Source organism: Polistes dominula, unplaced genomic scaffold, assembly GCF_049000335.1.
Source record: "Polistes dominula isolate Pdom_NZ unplaced genomic scaffold, Pdom_raw_medaka contig_77, whole genome shotgun sequence".
In the NCBI taxonomy this organism is placed as follows: Eukaryota; Metazoa; Arthropoda; class Insecta; order Hymenoptera; family Vespidae; genus Polistes; species Polistes dominula.
The window spans coordinates 6368055-6386463 of NW_028301152.1; the positions used below are offsets into that span (position 1 = coordinate 6368055).

At 33.3% G+C, this 18409-nt stretch overlaps 3 protein-coding genes across 3 annotated transcripts; 1 reads left to right on the top strand and 2 right to left on the bottom strand.

The window, feature by feature from the left end:
* Nucleotides 1–1704: 1704 nt before the first annotated feature.
* Nucleotides 1705–3996, bottom strand: LOC107064358 (signal peptide peptidase). Its single transcript, XM_015316994.2, has 6 exons — nt 3735–3996; nt 3352–3462; nt 3174–3256; nt 2915–3089; nt 2317–2810; nt 1705–2228 (listed from the first exon to the last, which is right to left on the bottom strand). Exons 1-6 carry the CDS (start codon nt 3915–3917, stop codon nt 2135–2137), a joined length of 1140 nt encoding a protein of 379 aa, XP_015172480.1. The 5' UTR covers nt 3918–3996; the 3' UTR covers nt 1705–2134.
* Nucleotides 3997–8003: 4007 nt separating this feature from the next.
* Nucleotides 8004–11569, top strand: LOC107064228 (spermatogenesis-defective protein 39 homolog). The gene is made up of 9 exons (XM_089178335.1): nt 8004–8395; nt 8482–8563; nt 8881–9078; nt 9177–9303; nt 10114–10141; nt 10206–10350; nt 10435–10664; nt 10771–10947; nt 11191–11569. The coding sequence occupies exons 1-9, from the start codon at nt 8324–8326 to the stop codon at nt 11317–11319; spliced, it is 1188 nt and encodes a 395-aa protein (XP_089034461.1). The 5' UTR covers nt 8004–8323; the 3' UTR covers nt 11320–11569.
* A 1900-nt stretch (nt 11570–13469) lies between these two features.
* Nucleotides 13470–16256, bottom strand: LOC149030690 (uncharacterized). Its single transcript, XM_089178334.1, has 2 exons — nt 16058–16256; nt 13470–15966 (listed from the first exon to the last, which is right to left on the bottom strand). Exons 1-2 carry the CDS (start codon nt 16185–16187, stop codon nt 15809–15811), a joined length of 288 nt encoding a protein of 95 aa, XP_089034460.1. The 5' UTR covers nt 16188–16256; the 3' UTR covers nt 13470–15808.
* Nucleotides 16257–18409: the final 2153 nt, after the last annotated feature.

An 18409-nucleotide genomic window follows, 5' to 3' on the forward strand; every position in this document is an offset into this window, starting at 1 on the left:
AGTGATCGAAATTAAAAAAAATTTTATATAACTTGCTTGGATTTGACATTTCTGCATTATTGGTAAAGTGCAAAGAAAGATAAAATTTGAAGGAATCTATGTCTTGTCATTATTTTTTCAAAAAAAAGTGTCCCGACTGATGGATGAGTTGATCACTAAACATGTATTGTGGTTTTTTGCACCTGTGCTATCAAAATATTTAATGCGAAAAATTTTGTCATTTCGGAAAGTAATATTGTACCACTTTGTTGATTTCTTTGCACATTTATATATCTGCGGTTCATCTAATCATAATATCTGTTAGTTTCACTTGCTACCATTTCTATAAAATCATTTTCAATAACTAGTGTCTGACGATTTCACTTATACTTTGAGGATTATTTGGATATACTTTGACACATGAATTACCCGTAAACATTTTTAAGTTTTTTTTTGAATCATATTTTATCCACTGTCTATCTGTTTCGTAGTTACTGTCGTCAGATTCGCTGTCATATATTATCTGTGTTTTATATCTCCGTGTAAATTGCATTAATATGTCACACTGCCTATTATTTCGCTGCTAACTAACAATAAATTCTGAGGATTCTATTTCAGAGAAATTTCATCAGCATACATTTCTTCATTTTTCATTATTAACGGTAAATTATTTGAAAGTTTGTTAAATAGTATATAAAAATCACCTAATATATATTTACTTCAACAGTAACTGTATTTAATTGTTGTTTATGTCACTATTTTTCTGCTTTAACCGTTTGATTAGTGCTAAAAGGTTCTGTCCTGTATCCAAAAGTATCAGTGTTCTATGCTACGAAGTCGATAATTATGCTCAAAAGAATTTCAGAATAAAAATAAATTGAAAGAATTATCGCGGTACATAAATATAAAAAAGCGCATTCGCGCTTTTTGGCATTTTTGAATGCGACATCAGACAAGCGTTATCGCGCCGCTTGGCAATTTACGATTCGGAAACAATAAACCCGTGACAACCAAACGATCGAGACTAATGGTTACATTTTGATTTAACATGCTTCTATACTCCCCCACTTATCTATGAATGGTGGTGTATGACGTAAGTGTTTTACTTCCTGCGTACGACACGGGTCTTTTTATTAAAATTCTCGTAAAGATGAGCCCAACGCCTAAAAGGAAGAAAAAAACGCAATAAAGGTCGCCAACACCGTAGGTCTCGTGTTTTCCTTGATTTTTAACATTGGATTATAAATAGCAGGGCGCGAATTCACGTCAGCTGTAACCAGGAATAGAATTTGAAATGACGTGTAATTTCGCAGTCGCAAAAGTGTTAATATCAAGGAACAAAATTAATTTCTACACATGATATATGATATATCATATATTTTAATTTCAATTTGGTAAAATGAAAATACAGAAGTTTATATAAACGTAAATTGTTTATTTAAAAAAAAAAAAATATCAATAAATATTTCCAAGATATAAATTCTTCATAAAAATATTTTAATATTCTTTGTCCAAAACTAATTTATGCATTTTCTATGTTTATAATTATTAACAAAATATTGTATAAGACTAATTATGAAAGATTTATAACAAATAAATTCGCAAAAATAATTTCTTTTTTTGTATAACTTAGAAATAGATTGTCTAACGTTTTTAATGTCGTGGCACTTATTATGATTTTAACAAAAATAGAAAATGGGGAAAAAAGGTAATCAAAAACAATAATTAATGTCATTGTATAATGTGGTGAACTTATATAAATTTTTTTCCTTTTTTTTTTTACTATGTACTATAAAATTGATTTTACAGGGTAGAGAATTATTACTAAATTTTTGTTAAAATCAATACAAGATATACAATTTTAAAGAATCGTTATAAGTCACAATTATAATTTACAAATGTAATTACATATAGGAATAGTTGCACAATAAATGCAAATCCTTGCTATGTACCGAATGATTGATTAATGAAATGATTTTTGTGCCATCACAGCATCCACAACTTGCATATATTGTAAAAATAAATTAAATCAATATGCAAGGTAGATTAAAGAATTATAGAAAAAACATGTCTTTTTTTCTATTTATAATGAATTTGTGAAATAACCAATAGTAACATAACAGAAATGTCATATTACTTATGGTGGTTGGAAAATTTATTTATCTTTTGCTGTTTCTACTTGAGTTTGCGTTGTCTGTTCTGATTGTTGTACTGTATTATTCTTTGGCTGAGCAGGGTGATCTTCATATCTGAAATTTATATTATATATATTACTCTTTCAAATATTTATATTAGTTTTAATTTATGTAATAGACGAAATAAAGGAATAATGCTTACGAAAATAAAGCTTTAAGGTCTCCTTTGACTAATGCTAGTAATAATGGCGTTCCTAGACAAGCAGGTGCCAGATATAACAGAGCAGGTTGTGCGTGTTTAAACAAATGCATTATTAATATTGTTATGAGTAATCCCATGAAGTAAGCAAAAAACGTTGCATAAAAATATACATTTCTTTTTCTGCTCAAACTGTTATCAAACCTCAATAAAAGAGCTATAAAAATTCCGGGTATAACGATATCGCCTAAACCTAACATTGCAAAGTTTTCTGCATTAAGACCTTTTTCTAAAAGATCTTGTGGAAAAACGAGTTTCATTGGCACCTCAAATGATTTCGCTACTGTTACCATTACATCTGTACCAAATACCCAAAAGGCATCATAGAAAAGAAGACCACCAAGTAAAATGCATCCAGTAACAACGTTGTTAAGATGTAATATTTCAACGCCGTTAATTGCAAACGCAATTCCAAATAAGTTATTGGCAATCCAATGCTAGAAGAGATAACAAAAATTATATATAAAATTGAAAATATAAGAAAGAGATTTTTACAAATAAATAATATTTATACAAAATTATATATTTTTTTATAAATTACCTTTTTCCAAAGATACCAAGCGCCAACCATTGAACAACAAATTAAACAAACAATATCGTGAAGGTTAAATTTATAATTAATAATATGCTCGGTATTATCGTTTTCTCCTTTAGTGAATTGAATGTGATACGGAGTTTTTGGAATCACAGCCGGAACCAATGAAGAAATTAAAGAACTACAATTATACAAAATTATATTAAAAAGACATTATATTATTAAAATAAAAATCTATTGTTATTTAAAGAGATATTTTATTTACCTTGTAAGATGACACAAAGATAGGATTCCAAGAAAGAAGAAATAAGTAGCTAGAATTACATTCACGTATTCCTTTGTAAATATCTGGATGGAAACAAATAAAATGTTTTTAAAATAAATGATATTTCATAAAATATCATATTTATCATAAAATAATAATAATAAACTTTCTCTTTTACCTTATATAATATGTATAAGCTAAATAACGTAAAGCTGGAAATTACAGGAAACATTGCTGCTTCCATAAGAGACATTGTGTCCGGTTGTTCACCATTTGCTTTATAATGTTGCTGTAAACAATATTTCATAAATTTTATAATAAAAAGATGTTACGTTTAAAATGGATATAAAGAATTTGTATATATATTCATGTGTGTATGTGGTCGCTCTCTCGTATACAAGATTAGTATATAAATGTCATGCATTACATATTGATAACTATATCTATATATTTAGAAAAAAAATATATATATATAAATATGTCTAAATAATATTGTAAATTTTTCAAATATTATTAAACGTTAGAATGATTTTATAACATATGTCAAAATATATAACTAACCTGCTGCTCCTTATGGTGTTTAACAGCTCGAAAGCTACCGAAAAAAATAGGTAATATTGCCATTATTACAAGGCTCCCATAAGCTATGGCTATTCCTTCGGGAGTTGAAGGAGAAGTTCCATTATTTTTTTCCGTAACATTTTCACACGCTTGTGTAATAATTGGATTTATTACACTTGCCATCTTTACTTTTCAACGCAACTCGATTGACACGACTGCACTGTCGTACACGTTTGGAACAAACGTTATCTTACAGATGGCGGATAATGACAAGTCTACCAATATAACAATTACTAAAACAATATTTTCAAAATTTTATTTAAATGTATTATTATTAGGCATTTTATATTATATTATATTATTACAGATAAATGTATAAATTCATTAATATTTAATTAAATATTATATTTCAAAAAAATATTTTAATATTGGTTATGTTACTTTTATATATGTATTTAATTTTATATTAATTTTATTATTGAAATATTTCTTATATAATAAATCATGGAATATATATTTAGTTCGAGTGATTTTTATTTCGTTGGTAATGATTGATATTAGAAAAAAAGGAAATGTATATATGATTTTTATACATATTTTTTCCTTATAAACCACGGAGGCTAAATAACAGGAGGGCGATCGACATAGGAAATTGTACAGTCAACGCGTCTGAAAAAAAAGGAAAGATCATTTTTGTAAATACGCCGCTAGGCATCGTTATGTTCGCTAATGTCAGGTTTATAACTTTGTGGCGTCTCGCACCAGCGCAGTGCCGACACCTCTCGGCCAACAGCGCCCAGCGGTAGCAGCGCGCGCAGGGAAAGTGCTTACACCTCTCGGCCGCCAGCACTAACATACGCAAGCACCTCGTGACGCGGTTCCGCAGGGGCATCTGATTGGCCTGACCACGCCTTTGATTGGTCAGAGCGGAAGAGTGACCACTGCGATCGTTGCTCTCCCCACTTCTGGATGCCTGGATCGCCGTGGCGCAGTGCTGTCAGATCGTGGGTAAATCTTACCCTCTCCCTGTGCCACTGGGATTGCACACAATGAAAGTTTTCCATGTCCGTGTGTTTGGGATGTCGAGGAAAGCCGAGTGTAACCGAAGTTGGCGGTTGGCCACGAAGTGGCACACTATGAAAGCGACTCCTGTCCATGTGTTCGGACGACACGAGTCGCTTTCATAGTGTGTCACTCCGGCGTGCCCGCCAACTTCGGTTACACTCGGCTTCTTTCGACATCCCAAACACACGGACATGGAAAACTTTCATTGTGTGCAATCCCAGTGGCACAGGGAGAGGGTAAGATTTACCCACGATCTGACAGCACTGCCGTGGCGGTGCATACGCAGGAAAAATATCTTCACTCTTACTTCGTCCGTCGCACCGTCCGGTCGCACTCTTCTCATCGCGCTCTTGTATTTTCTGTGTATAAACATTATTTCCTGTACGTGACCACGTGGCACACCACGCCGATAAATAAAATATCGTCCCACGGGATCAAAAAACATAATCGGAAATTTCTTTCCTCCACACGGAGTCTCATTGGCCCATTCCTTTCTCTGCGGCCCGTTCCTCGCGTCAAGGAGAACGCACCTTAACGCGCCTAGTAACTTAGGGAAAGAAATTCCCAAAACTTCATATTTTTCATTGACAATTGTTGACAATACTGCATCATTAGCAATTGTATTAATGTTTTTTTTAATTTATAAAAAGTAATATTTATTTAAAAATGGTAAATAAATGTATTATTCATGAGTGTACAAGTGGACGAGTCAAGGATCGTAATAAGAATGCTAAATTAAATCAGAGAAATACGTCTTTATTCATTGTACCACAAGTAATATAACCTTAATTTATAATTATTAATTACTAATATAAAAAAATGCAATGATGCAAATGGTAAAAAGTCTAGTCTTGTAAAAAGTACAATTTACGATAATAAATTACAATTTACTTTTAATTGGACTTTTTAAATTTAGTTTTCCATCCTTTACTCAACTGCGACTAGGTAAGATGAAATTGAATAGATTTACACGACAAATTGACGATAATATCTTGGAAATAATTGTAAAATAAAATATTTTTTCTTATTGCTATTTTTAACGTTAATTATAAGATTTGGTTAATTTATTTTGACTGACGCGTGAGTACAATTGTTACATTCCCGCGACAATAGTTTTAAAAACCTGACATTAGCCATACTAACGCGCTCTAGTGGCAAAAGATCTGTCCCCTCATTTCAACATTTGTAATACATTGCGTTCGCCCTCCTGTTATCCAGCGATCCCATTTGTACGATAATTATCGTACGCGTACGATAATTTGAGGGCCTGTACGATCCAAAATTCGTGGGGTACGATCCATTTGGAATTTCGAAAACTTGATGACCTTTTTTTTTTTTAGTCAACAAATTTTGGAAAGGTGCACCCCCACCACTACCACCGCCACCCCTACCATCCCAATCACCACTACTACCACCACCCAGTACTGTCAGATCGTGGGTAAATCTTACCCCTCTCCCTGTGCCACTGGGATTGCACACAATGAAAGTTTTCCATGTCCGTGTGTTTGGGATGTCGAAAGAAGCCGAGTGTAACCGAAGTTGGCGGGCACGCCGGAGTGGCACACTATGAAAGCGACTCGTGTCGTCCGAACACATGGACACGAGTCGCTTTCATAATGTGCCACTTCGTGGCCAACCGCCAACTTCGGTTACACTCGATTTCTTTCGACCTCCCAAACACACGGACATGGAAAACTTTCATTGTGTGCAATCCCAGTGGCACAGGGAGAGGGTAAGATTTACCCACGATCTGACAGCACTGCCACCACCACGTATGATCCGTATACGATCCGGTGTTCCATCTCCCTGTGGACCGTCGTTTTCATCGTTTTCATGATAAGATTTTGAACTTGATGACTAAAAAAAAAAAAAAAAAAATTTTGTCCGAGATTGTTGGATTTTTGTCGGATTTCAAATTTTCCCGGGTCGTACGATAATTTTACGCCCCTGTGTCGATCAAACGAACTAAAGTCTCTGGGATCACTGCTGTTATCTAGGCTCTGTGTTCTCAACAATCAATTTAGAGACCCTGTAGGAAGGACGCGCCATACATATTACTGGGGTTGCTATTGGCTGAAAATTTTGGGGGACAGCTTCCGATGCAACGCGCAGCCATATTTATCTTTAGTATGTATAAATAACGGCTGTGGTTAGTTATGAAAATATAATACCCAAGAATCCTAATTGATTTATTAATATTGGAAATTAAAAACAAATTGTACGAATGATTAAAATAATTGTAAATATAATATATATAGTAGATAATTGTATTTATCAAAATTGTATAAATTCCTACAAGTTGTTTTGAAATTTGAAAATACTGTAATGCCTTTTACCAAATCAAACTTAATTGAATCTTTCTTTTTGAATTTATAATAATTTTTTTGTTGTTTTCTATATTTGATGCAATTCATTATTTAATAATTTTTTCAAACCAATTCACCATTCTACCCCCTACACTATTCACTATTACTATGTGGAAAAACCAATGTCCGCGGGCCGAATGGCTAGTTACTGACCACCGTAACAGCCAATGAGGAAGCCGGACACAACAAGGGATTTCACCTTTTTTATTTGCGATCTCTCGGAACGAATTTTATTCCACAATATACAGAATTTATATACAGAATTTATATACAGAATTATATACAGAATTTATATACACACGCACGACGAGATACAGAACGATAAATTGATACGGAAGAGCGTGCAAGCGCAGTCGACTGATAAGCTTGGCGAGTAAAATTGAACACCTATCGAGAAATCCGTTGGATCGATGATCTCCGAGGAGCGAGGAGATGATCCGGGATGTTCGTCACTAGGCCCGACCAATCAGATTCCCAGGTGCAATTACGCCGCGAGTTCTGACCAATCGGCCGCCTCTACATCATGGTTTGGTTACAAAGCCGAGGCAGAAAGTATCGCTGCTAGACGCGCGCACCTCTAGTAGTTTTTGGATACGTCTGCCGAACCTGGCGCTGGCAGCCGCGAGATGTCGGCACCGTCCTGGTGCAAGACATCGGAGCTACGGATAGTCAACCATGGAGTGTCAGCACCGAGCAGGTGCGAGACGCCACAACTATATACAACTTTTATACTATTTAAAATGTTTGATTCATTCGCGCGCAATCACGTGATTACATAAGTTCCTGTCCCCCAAAAATCTTTGGCGCGTCCCTCCTACAGGGTCCCTAAATCAATTAAGACCGGTGTGTCCTCTATCGGTTATATCTTCACATTCCATCATAAATAAAATAGTTTTTTAATTTAGAAAAACCGAATGTTTCGTCTTTTCAATGTAATTTATTCATGGCCAAAGCAGTCAATTTTTCAATAATAACCTCCGTGATAATAACATTGACAACTTTATATTCAGTTATAATTATATTATAATCAGACAGGATGTCAATAATTAATTACGAAAGACATATGCTTCACAATATTTCTTAATGTTGATAGTAGTTGTAAAAAGTAATTTCTTTATTGTAATATTATAGAAATAAATGAATTAATTTTTTATCAAAATGAATATTTCAAAAGACGACGACGAAGATTTTTGGAATAGCAATGAAAAACATTATTTCTGCTTCGACAAGGTTAAAAAGTATATTGCATGTTTTAATGAATCTTTTTTCTGTACTATCTACATTATTATTATTATAATTATATATTTATTCAATAGGAAGATCAAGAAGCTTTAATCAATAGACCAGAGAATTTGAAACCTCTACTTTCTGTCATTTCTGAAAAGACACTCTATTGCAGTATGTTAAATGTTATACTATATTTAACAAATTCTAAATTGTAATATTCGAGTCACTTTTGGGACAGCATGAAAAAAGAATCAATATTTGTTTATTATTAGAATTATAATATTTTATTTTTCATTTAAAGATATCAATTTTTAGTTAACGTTGTTAAACAAATATGGGCTCATAATACTACCACTATAAAAACTTCTAAAATAAATTAAAAACTTTTCAGTTTAGTTAAGTGACTTTTAAGAGATTTTGTATATATAAATTATATCTCATGTATAAATATATGAATTTTTCATTTTATATTTATATTTATATTTTAGTTATAGCTTTAGATAAAATAGAGAACATTAATGAAGAATCTAACAACATTTGCATAGAACCAGATATTACTTTAAGAAAAATATTAATGGGGCAGTCCTATTCATTGGAACCGTATAAATCATTAGCTAGCAAGACTGCATTATTAAATTCAGCTGTAAGAAGTGGAAATGGAAATGCCATAATAATAGTAATTATATAATAATTCATGTCATTTTTTTCATCTTTAATCAATATTTATATCAATTACGAACATTTTATATATTTTATGTATTTATGTTTCCTATAGATAATTTTGTTTTTAAAAAAACTTTAAAGAAATCTTTATTTTACCGTTTACTGGCGGAAAGAACAGAAGCAGTGAATATATATATACATTATCTTTCTATTAAATTAGAAACAAATGAAATAACAGATATTTTATCGTAAGTATATTATTGAAATTACAGATAATATTACAGATAATAATTACAGAAAATACAGATAAGAGAAATAATTACAGATAATCCCGTATAACATGGTTGTTAGATTTCTAGGAAATACAGTGTTATGTAAAACAAAGTAGTATAAAAAGAGAGTTGTTTTTCAAAAATTAACAAACATAATATTTGAGTGCCCGAAAAGTTTGTGTGGATTAATATGACCACGTTGGTGTCACATTAAAACTATGGAACAAATGCAGGCATCAAACGAAAATTCGTTTACCTATTAACACGCACGTTTAACGCCAAACCTCGTTGAGGTGGTCATTCAAGCTATGGTCATATTGTCAGTCATAAAAAAACATAAGAATATCTGCCATTGGTGACTAATTTGGTATGGATGGAAATCTAAGTAAGGACTAAAAGAAGAAAAAAAGGTTGTGTGAATGTATACAATATTCACTCTGTAATAATCATCACTCTGTTCAAAAGTTCAATACTCTGTAACAAAGTATTTTCTGATAAATTTGTTAGAATATTTTATTTTTCTTTCTAGATATAAATTAAGTGCTTGCAGTTTTACCATCTAATTTTAAGTTTAGGTCATCTTGTATATTCATTAAACTCACATACTTTTGTATATTCTTATATTTATTCGTTATCACCTTGATTTTTTTACATTATGTTCCACATTGTTCAAAGATCTCTCAAAGATTCTTCATTCTTATTGTCAGTGTTGTAAAAATGCCATGTTATACGGGTGTTATTTATATTTTCTTATATTCTAATAATAATAATGTTTGTAATTTTCAGAATGCTAGGTCAATCAGAAAATTCTGCAGTAAGTATTATCTTTTTAAAATTTTCATTATTTGTTTACATAATATTAATATCTTTAATTACAGATGATAAATCTGCATATTATTCTAAAGAATATTCAAGATTGTGATAAGTTACTACACAAACTTCGTAATTGTTATAAAACACAATTCTTTAACTTAATTGATTGTAAAGAAACACAGTTTCTTAATTCTTATATTGAATTATTAGGTAAGTATAGAAAAAAAATAATACATATAAAACATTATATGTATTGTTTATGATAATTAATAATATATATTTATATATGTATAGAATGGTGCCTAGCAGTAAAAAACACAGATAATGGTGAAAAAATAGAAACAAATTGTTCAGTTCTTGATTTTTTACGTTATATATGTAAAAATGATAAATATTCTTCACAATCAGCTCTAATGTTTTCTCAGCAACATAATGTATCACTTGAGCAATATCATAAAATTATAATAAAGGTTAAAGCATCTCTTGGAGAATGGGAATCCATTGATAATATATTTTTAACTAAAGTAATTATATTTTAATATAAACAATTTCATATTTTAATAAATAAATGTGACAAATGATAAATCATATGATGACATGTCATAAATTAATTTTGTTTGTTTAATACAGGGTTGGCGTGGAAATATAAAGTTACAAACATCTCTACCAGTAGAAGATATTATTAAATTGCTGTATAAAGAACATGCACCACTAAACGTTATTGAAAAATATTTAAAATATGTAGACATTATTGATAAACGATTAGAGCTAGCAAAATCTTTCAACTGTTACCGAATAGCTATAGATGTATGTACTATTAATAATAATAATAATAATATATTTATATATGTGTCAATAATTATGCCATTGAACTAAATTAAAAAATTAAAAAAATAATGAATTTTATAATTTATTTTATATTATAAATAATTGTAATATAAAATAAATCATAAAATTAATTTTTTCGATTTATTGACGGAATGTCCATTGTCACGATTATGAGCGTATGTTTTACAAAAACTGTATACTTATCAACAGATATTGTTTTAGATTTTTGTGGAGCAAGGTGATAAAACAGCATTGTTGGAATATAAAAACAAACTTCAACCACAATCAGAAGAGTATTTTTATGCTACGAATGCTTTGCGTATTCCTTCAGTCAAATGGAAAAATAACTAATTTTTTACTATTCTAAATGTTAGAATATAATATAAACAAAAGTGATTATAGATTGTACACATTAGATTTATATATTTATTTAACCGTGTCTATAAATTACATGTTAATATGTTAATAAATGTTTATTTGTTTATAGAATATCAGAAAATATAACAACATAAGAAAATTATAATAAAAAAACCTTTATTAACAGTTATTAAAAATTGTATTCAAAAATCTGTAAATAAATACATAGTCTACGAAAAGGGAATCCCGTGTAATTGCGTTATAATTGTGTAAACAAATAATAGTATTATCGTTAACATTTGATTTACGGAACGTATTTCAATATTCATGAGGAAAATTACAAAATCCGTTCGTATTTTATTTTTTACCACTTGTACTGATTTTTATCCATTTACGGAGGAAAATATATGAGCCGTTCAATGCACTAATCGATTAACTCCATAAATTCAAAAGTAGAGAAATTCAATGAAATAATGTACACTGTTTTTTTAAGATTGCCTTTATTATACTAATTCGAATAAATATTATTATTATTATTATTATTATTATAATTGGCATTAGGAACTCAAAAGTTCATTGCGGCAAATATCAAATCCCGCCATTGTTCCCATCCCTGAGCGCGATCCTTCCATTCGCGATCTTCATATCCTATTTCTTTTAGGTTCCTTCTAATATTATCCTCCCATCTACGTCTAGGTCTACTTAGTGGTCTTTCCCCGTTTGGTATAACGACCAATATTTTATGCGCCGTTCGATCCTTCCCCATGCGTGCCACGTGACCAGCCCATCTTAATCGGCGTGATTTTACGACGTCAATAATGTCCGGTTTGTTATACAATCGATGTACGTCTTCGTTATGGAGTTTTCTCCATTTACCCGTTTTCTCATCGCGTTTTGCACCGAAGATTTTACGAAGAACTTTGTTTTCGAAAACCCTAAATTTTTTCTCGTCCCGTAACGTAAACGACCATGTTTCGCTACTATAAAGGACTACCGGCAGAATGATTGTAAAATTCGGTCGATCAATTTTAATTGAAATTTTGCAATTGAAAGTGTTTTAACCGTTTTTAATTTATATAAATAATATAAGTTCCACAGACACATGTCGATCATATGAAAAAAATACTTCTTGTACTATTTCATCGTTTTTCTCGTAAAATGTATGGTGCTGATGACCATGTCGATCTTGTCCACAGTACCCATCATTTTATTGTATTCAAGTATACAAGATGGTTTCTGTACAATATTTTGTGTACAAAATATAAGATTTATGGTCTATAAAGGATTTGATACCGAACAGTTAGTACTTTCGATTTTCTATCCCTTTATGGCATGTAACACAATAATAATGGAAAAATGCAGGTAGAACAAATATAATTCGAATGTGTGTCGACGGAAATAGAAATACAGGAGAATGAACGATACAGGCAATTTGTAACATTATCCGTCTTCTAAAAACGTAAGAAAAAACTAATAATTATTTCTGCCATTAGACTGGCATGACGATCAGTGTAATCCATGTAATCCTATTGACGTGACAGAAAACTGTTGAGCATTGCCTCAGCGATTGCGTATTTGTAAAAGAAAACAATACATAGATGTGTTTTTTTTTTTTTTAACTTGTTAGGTCATATCTATGTTATTTTCCAACATATAAACTATTGTCAAGTATTTAGAATTAATACGAATATATTTACTGTTGTATTATAAACAAATTTTATTTTCTACCTCCGTTGATGAGTCGGCCATGACTCGTTTCCACCGTTATTTTACAAGTGGCTTTAAGAGTAAGAAGTAGTCGAAAAAAAAAGATCATAGGTGTCGTACAATAAACAATATAAAGAATTCTGCTGCTTAGACTCATCGAATGCTCTAAAATACTTATGATGATAATATTATAAGTGAAAAAACGAGTGGTTTCGAAAAAACTACAATGTTAGTTTAACCCTTTAAGTTAATCCCGCTCGAGTTAACTCGAACGGCGTTTTATTCTATGCTGCTATAAAAATTTTGATTAATTTTGTATTTATTTTTTTGCGAAGACTTCTTAATTGTATTTTTTTACATAAAAAAAATTGATTTTTTTGGGCCAGTTTAAAAAAAAAACTGCTTTAAGGGGTTGATAAAACTGTAAAAAAACAATATTAAACAAGTTTTATAAATTACTGTTTACTTTTCGAATTTGAGTCATACTAGTTTTATTTACAATATTTCATAGATGTAACAATATTAATATTTAAAATAACGTTAGTTTAACCCTTTCGCTAACCCTGTCCAGTCCGCCGAAGTACTGTCACTGAACGGAGACGCGCGCCGCGAATAAGTCCAGTATGCGTTGTTGCTGTATATATGTTTTCCTGAGTCTTAAATTACTATTATGCCGAATAAAACAATCTTTGCTACAATATAATGAGTATAATTTACATTTTTGATAAGAAAACATTTATAACGTACAAAGTTATAGGTAATATTTTAATTATGAATTATTTATGATCCGCAAACAAGTAATTATATTAATGTAAAGTGATTAGTAATATAAGTACGTATGATAAATTTTGAAGCACAGATCTATACATAAGCCAACATCACACTCTTTATACTCGTATCGTGAGTCAGATCTTTTATCATCGTACCTTCAAGTCATATTGTACACGCCGCTTATAAGCGGCGCTGGTACCCACAGGTCATATTGCGTACGCCGCTTATAAGCGGCACTGGTACTCACAGGTCATATCGCGTACGTCGCTTATAAGCGGCACTAGTACTTACAGGTCATATCGCGTACGCCGCTTATAAGCGGCGCTGGAAGCGAAAGGGTTAAAGCTAAACTAGATTGATTTAGTTGGTAAACTTTATCAAAAAAAATTTAAATTTACAGAAGTATGTTTACTCAATCCTATCTTTATATTGGATTGGAAAGAAAGTATCCGCGGAAATTTATTTTTATTTCAAATTTAAATTTACAAAGAATGAATAAACCGATTTAGGTCAAATATGCACCGCTTTGTTCGATAACTTGTTGCCATTTTGAAGGTAATTTTATTATGCCTCTCTCATAGAAGCTCTCATCCCTATTGGCAAAAAAGTGAGACAACCAATTTTCACAAGCCTCTTTTGAGGGCAGCTTAGTACTGTCAAGAGCATTTTGCATGGACCGGAAAAGGTGGTAATCACTTGGTGCCAGGTCCGGACTATAAGGTGGGTGTGATATAACCTCCCATCCAAGCTCCCGGAGTCTCTGCCGGGTCGTCAAAGATGTGTGCAGTCTAGCGTTGTCCTGATAGAACACAACACCCTTTCTATTCACCAATTCTGGCCGTTTCTGGTCAAGCGCCTGCTTCAATCTGATCAGTTGTTGACAGTATATGTCCGAATTGAGTGTTTGGCCATAGGGCAGCAGCTCATAGTAGATGATTCCCTTCCAATCCCATCAAACACACAGTAAAACCTTTTTGGCCGTTAATCCGGACTTGGCCGCCGTTTGGGATGATTCGCCGGCCTTCGACCACGATCTTTTACGCTTTACATTGTCATCTATGTGATCCACTTTTCATCACCAATCACTATCCGCTTCAGAAATGGGTCGATTTTATTGCGATTCAGCAGTGTATCGCATGTATTGATTCGATCAAAAAGGTTATTTTGCGTTAAGTCGTGTAGCACCCAAACATCCAGCTTTTTTTTTGTATCCAGCCTTACTCAAATGGTTCAAAACGGTTGTATGAGTGGTATTTAGTTCCTGGGCTAACGATCGAATGCTCACATGACGGTCTACCTCAATTAATTCCATGATTTTATCAGCATTTTCGACGATTGGCCGACCAGAGCGTCGTGCATCTTTGACATCGAAATTTCCGAAACGAAATCGAGCAAACCATTCTTGTGTGCGACGTTCACTTACAGCATCCTCACCGTAAACCATACAAATTTTTCGGCATGTTTTTGCCTTTTTTATAGTAATAAAGCATCACATAGCATCCGTATTTCTTCGGAAATTTCACTCATTTTCAATGGAATATAATTTTTGACACACACGACGAATTGCGAAACTGTCTTCATAAAGAATGTAGCTTAAAATGTCATCTTTTAAACGGCGTATAGTATAACCCGATAAGAATCATACAAACCGAGTACGAATTTTCTTGTTATTTAAATTTATTATCAGTTTTTCATTAATAAAGAACATAAAAATACATCAACGTTTATAATGAGAAATTTGTTAAAATAAATTAAAAGTATGAATTATAATATAAATTATTTACATTTTTTATGATATTTAATCATTCATTTATATTGATGTGATAATTATATTTTACCTATAAACCCTGTAATCTGAATATAATTTATTTCAACAAAAATATCCTTTCTTGTATTTATATTTGATCTAAACATAAAGAACAGTTTGAATACGAATAAACTAAATTATATAAACAATATCTATTTGTATTTTAAATATTTGAATTAAACAGTTACTTTCAATAATTTATGATGTATTATTGAATAACAAATGTAATTCTTCTACAGAAGGAATTTCAATGAAAGCATTTTGATTATATTCTACTGTTTTTAACATTTCAAGTATTTGTAAACACTGCGGTTTATACAGTGATAAGATGTCCAACTGCATTTGGGCACACCTAACTGAAATATAATATTTTTTAAATAATTTAAATATATTCATATATAAATAAATATATCCATTTTAATGTTACAGATTTTTATAAAGAATTACCTCTCATCTTTGACACTTCGTCTAATAAAACGTTTAAATTCAAGTTTGCTGTTTCTACCTGAGTTAATATTTCACTATATTTCGACATTTTTATTCCACACAGTGTCTTTTTTGCAAAATTAAAACTCATAAAATATAATTTTTCCTAAGTTTTTCCAATCGTTTTTAAACTATGTAATTTTACTTTAAAAAGATATCTTACAAATTGTAAAATCTAAGATAAGGTAAAATTTTAATTGGACAGAATTAATATAACTATGAGTACTATCCAATAAAAATAAGATGAACTGGTTTGCTATTGGTAGATTCTATTTCTTATACAAGAATTAAGTATCCAATTTTTTTACTAATCATATGGAAGATAATATTGTGACAATAAAAATGTTAATCATAGTTTTTATGTTTTAGTAATATCAAAAATGATCGTATATTTTATTTTTTATTAATAATATCTGATAAAATTTAAAATAATATTACAATAATACCATCTATCAGGTACTATCGACACTCTAAACCTTAATTACTTTGTCTTCGATCTGAAACGTTAGCGTCATTCTATAAAAGTAAATTTAATTCATGTAAAATTAAGTTTTCCGTTTTGTGGGTAAAGGTAAGGAGTAATATCTCTTAAGGGAGAAAATGTGAAAAAGTTTCGAGCGTTTCCTATAAATAACAGTTCAATAACCTTCCAGAATGGCGCTTGTGAACGTAGAGGTGTGGTATGAGTGTGTGGCGTCTCGCACCTGCTCGGTGCTGACACCCCATGGTTGACTATCCGTAGCTCCGATGTCTTGCTCCAGGACGGTGCCGACATCTCGCGGCTGCCAGCGCCAGGTTCGGCAGACGTATCCAAAAACTACTAGAGGTGCGCGCGTCTAGCAGCGATACTTTCTGCCTCGGCTTTGTAACCAAACCATGATGTAGAGGCGGCCGATTGGTCAGAACTCGCGGCGTAATTGCACCTGGGAATCTGATTGGTCGGGCCTAGTGACGAACATCCCGGATCATCTCCTCGCTCCTCGGAGATCATCGATCCAACGGATTTCTCGACAGGAGTTCAATTTTATTCGCCAAGCTTATCAGTCGACTGCGCTTGCACGCTCTTCCGTATCAATTTATCGTTCTGTATCTCGTCGTGCGTGTGTATATAAATTCTGTATATAATCCTGTATATAAATTCTGTACATAAATTCTGTATATTGTTGAATAAAATGTGTTCCGAGAGATCGCAAATAAAAAAGGTGAAATCCCTTGTTGTGCTCGGCTTCCTCATTGGCTGTTACGGTGGTCAGTAACTAGCCATTCGGCCCGCGGACATTGGGTTTTCCCACATTGGTGACCCCGACGTGATCTCCGGAACCAGTTCGACCACGTTTTTTTTCGCGCTTCTCTTCGCTCGCTCGGTTTCGCCTCTGGTCAGCCATCTTCTCTTGCCTGGTTTCATCCTGTTTAACGGCCATTTTCAAGTCGAGGTCTTGTCTTCGGCAGCCATTTTGTTTTTGGTCCCTTTCGCACCACGGTCGTAAGTACGCTCCTTGACTCGTTTTTCTTACTTCGTGTGTGCTTTTCTTTTCGAAAGATGCCGACCAGGCGAGCCGAAGCCGAGCAGCACGCTACCGGCGGCCAGCCGGATGCGGCTGCGGCGGGAAGTTCGCCCGCGCAAGACTTTGCTAGTCAACGAGTTCCAGTACTGGCTCCTGCACCGGTCACGACGCCGACCGTTGCACCAGCCTTCACCACCGGGCTTTAAACTGATTGCACCGCTGTCTCAGTCCGCCCGCATCGCCTCTTCGGTGAACGCTCAGCGTCGGCCGAGTCTACTTCCGACCGCCTGGTTCAACTAAGTCATCCGGCTGTTTTCCAGCCTTGGTCCAGCTTCTCCTTCTCGGACAGACTTCGGGCAACGGATGACTTTCGTCGTCCCAACACCTTCTCCACTCTGGTTCTTCAGGAGGCTTACTTCCGCATCCTGTCAACCGTCGAGAAACTCCAGAAGGCGCCCGACGCAGCCTCTCTGCAGCCGCGGAGATTGCCATCCTATCGCCATCGGTACCACTTCGTCTCGCCACCGACGTGTCCAGTTTGGCCGTCGTCGCTGCGTGGCTGCAGCCGGTCGACAAAGGAAGCGGCGATCTGTTGGTTTCTTCTCCTAGGCGCTGCCATCATCACAGGCTTGCTACGATACTTTCGTTCGGAGGCTCTTAGCCGTCTTCCGGGCTGTGCATCACTCCAGGCGAATCCGCAAGGGGACATCCGTTCACAGGGTTGACGGATCATCGGTCGCTGATTCACGCAGCTCGCCAACCCGCGGATAAGGCCTCACCTCGACAGTAACGGCGACTCGCTTCTCTA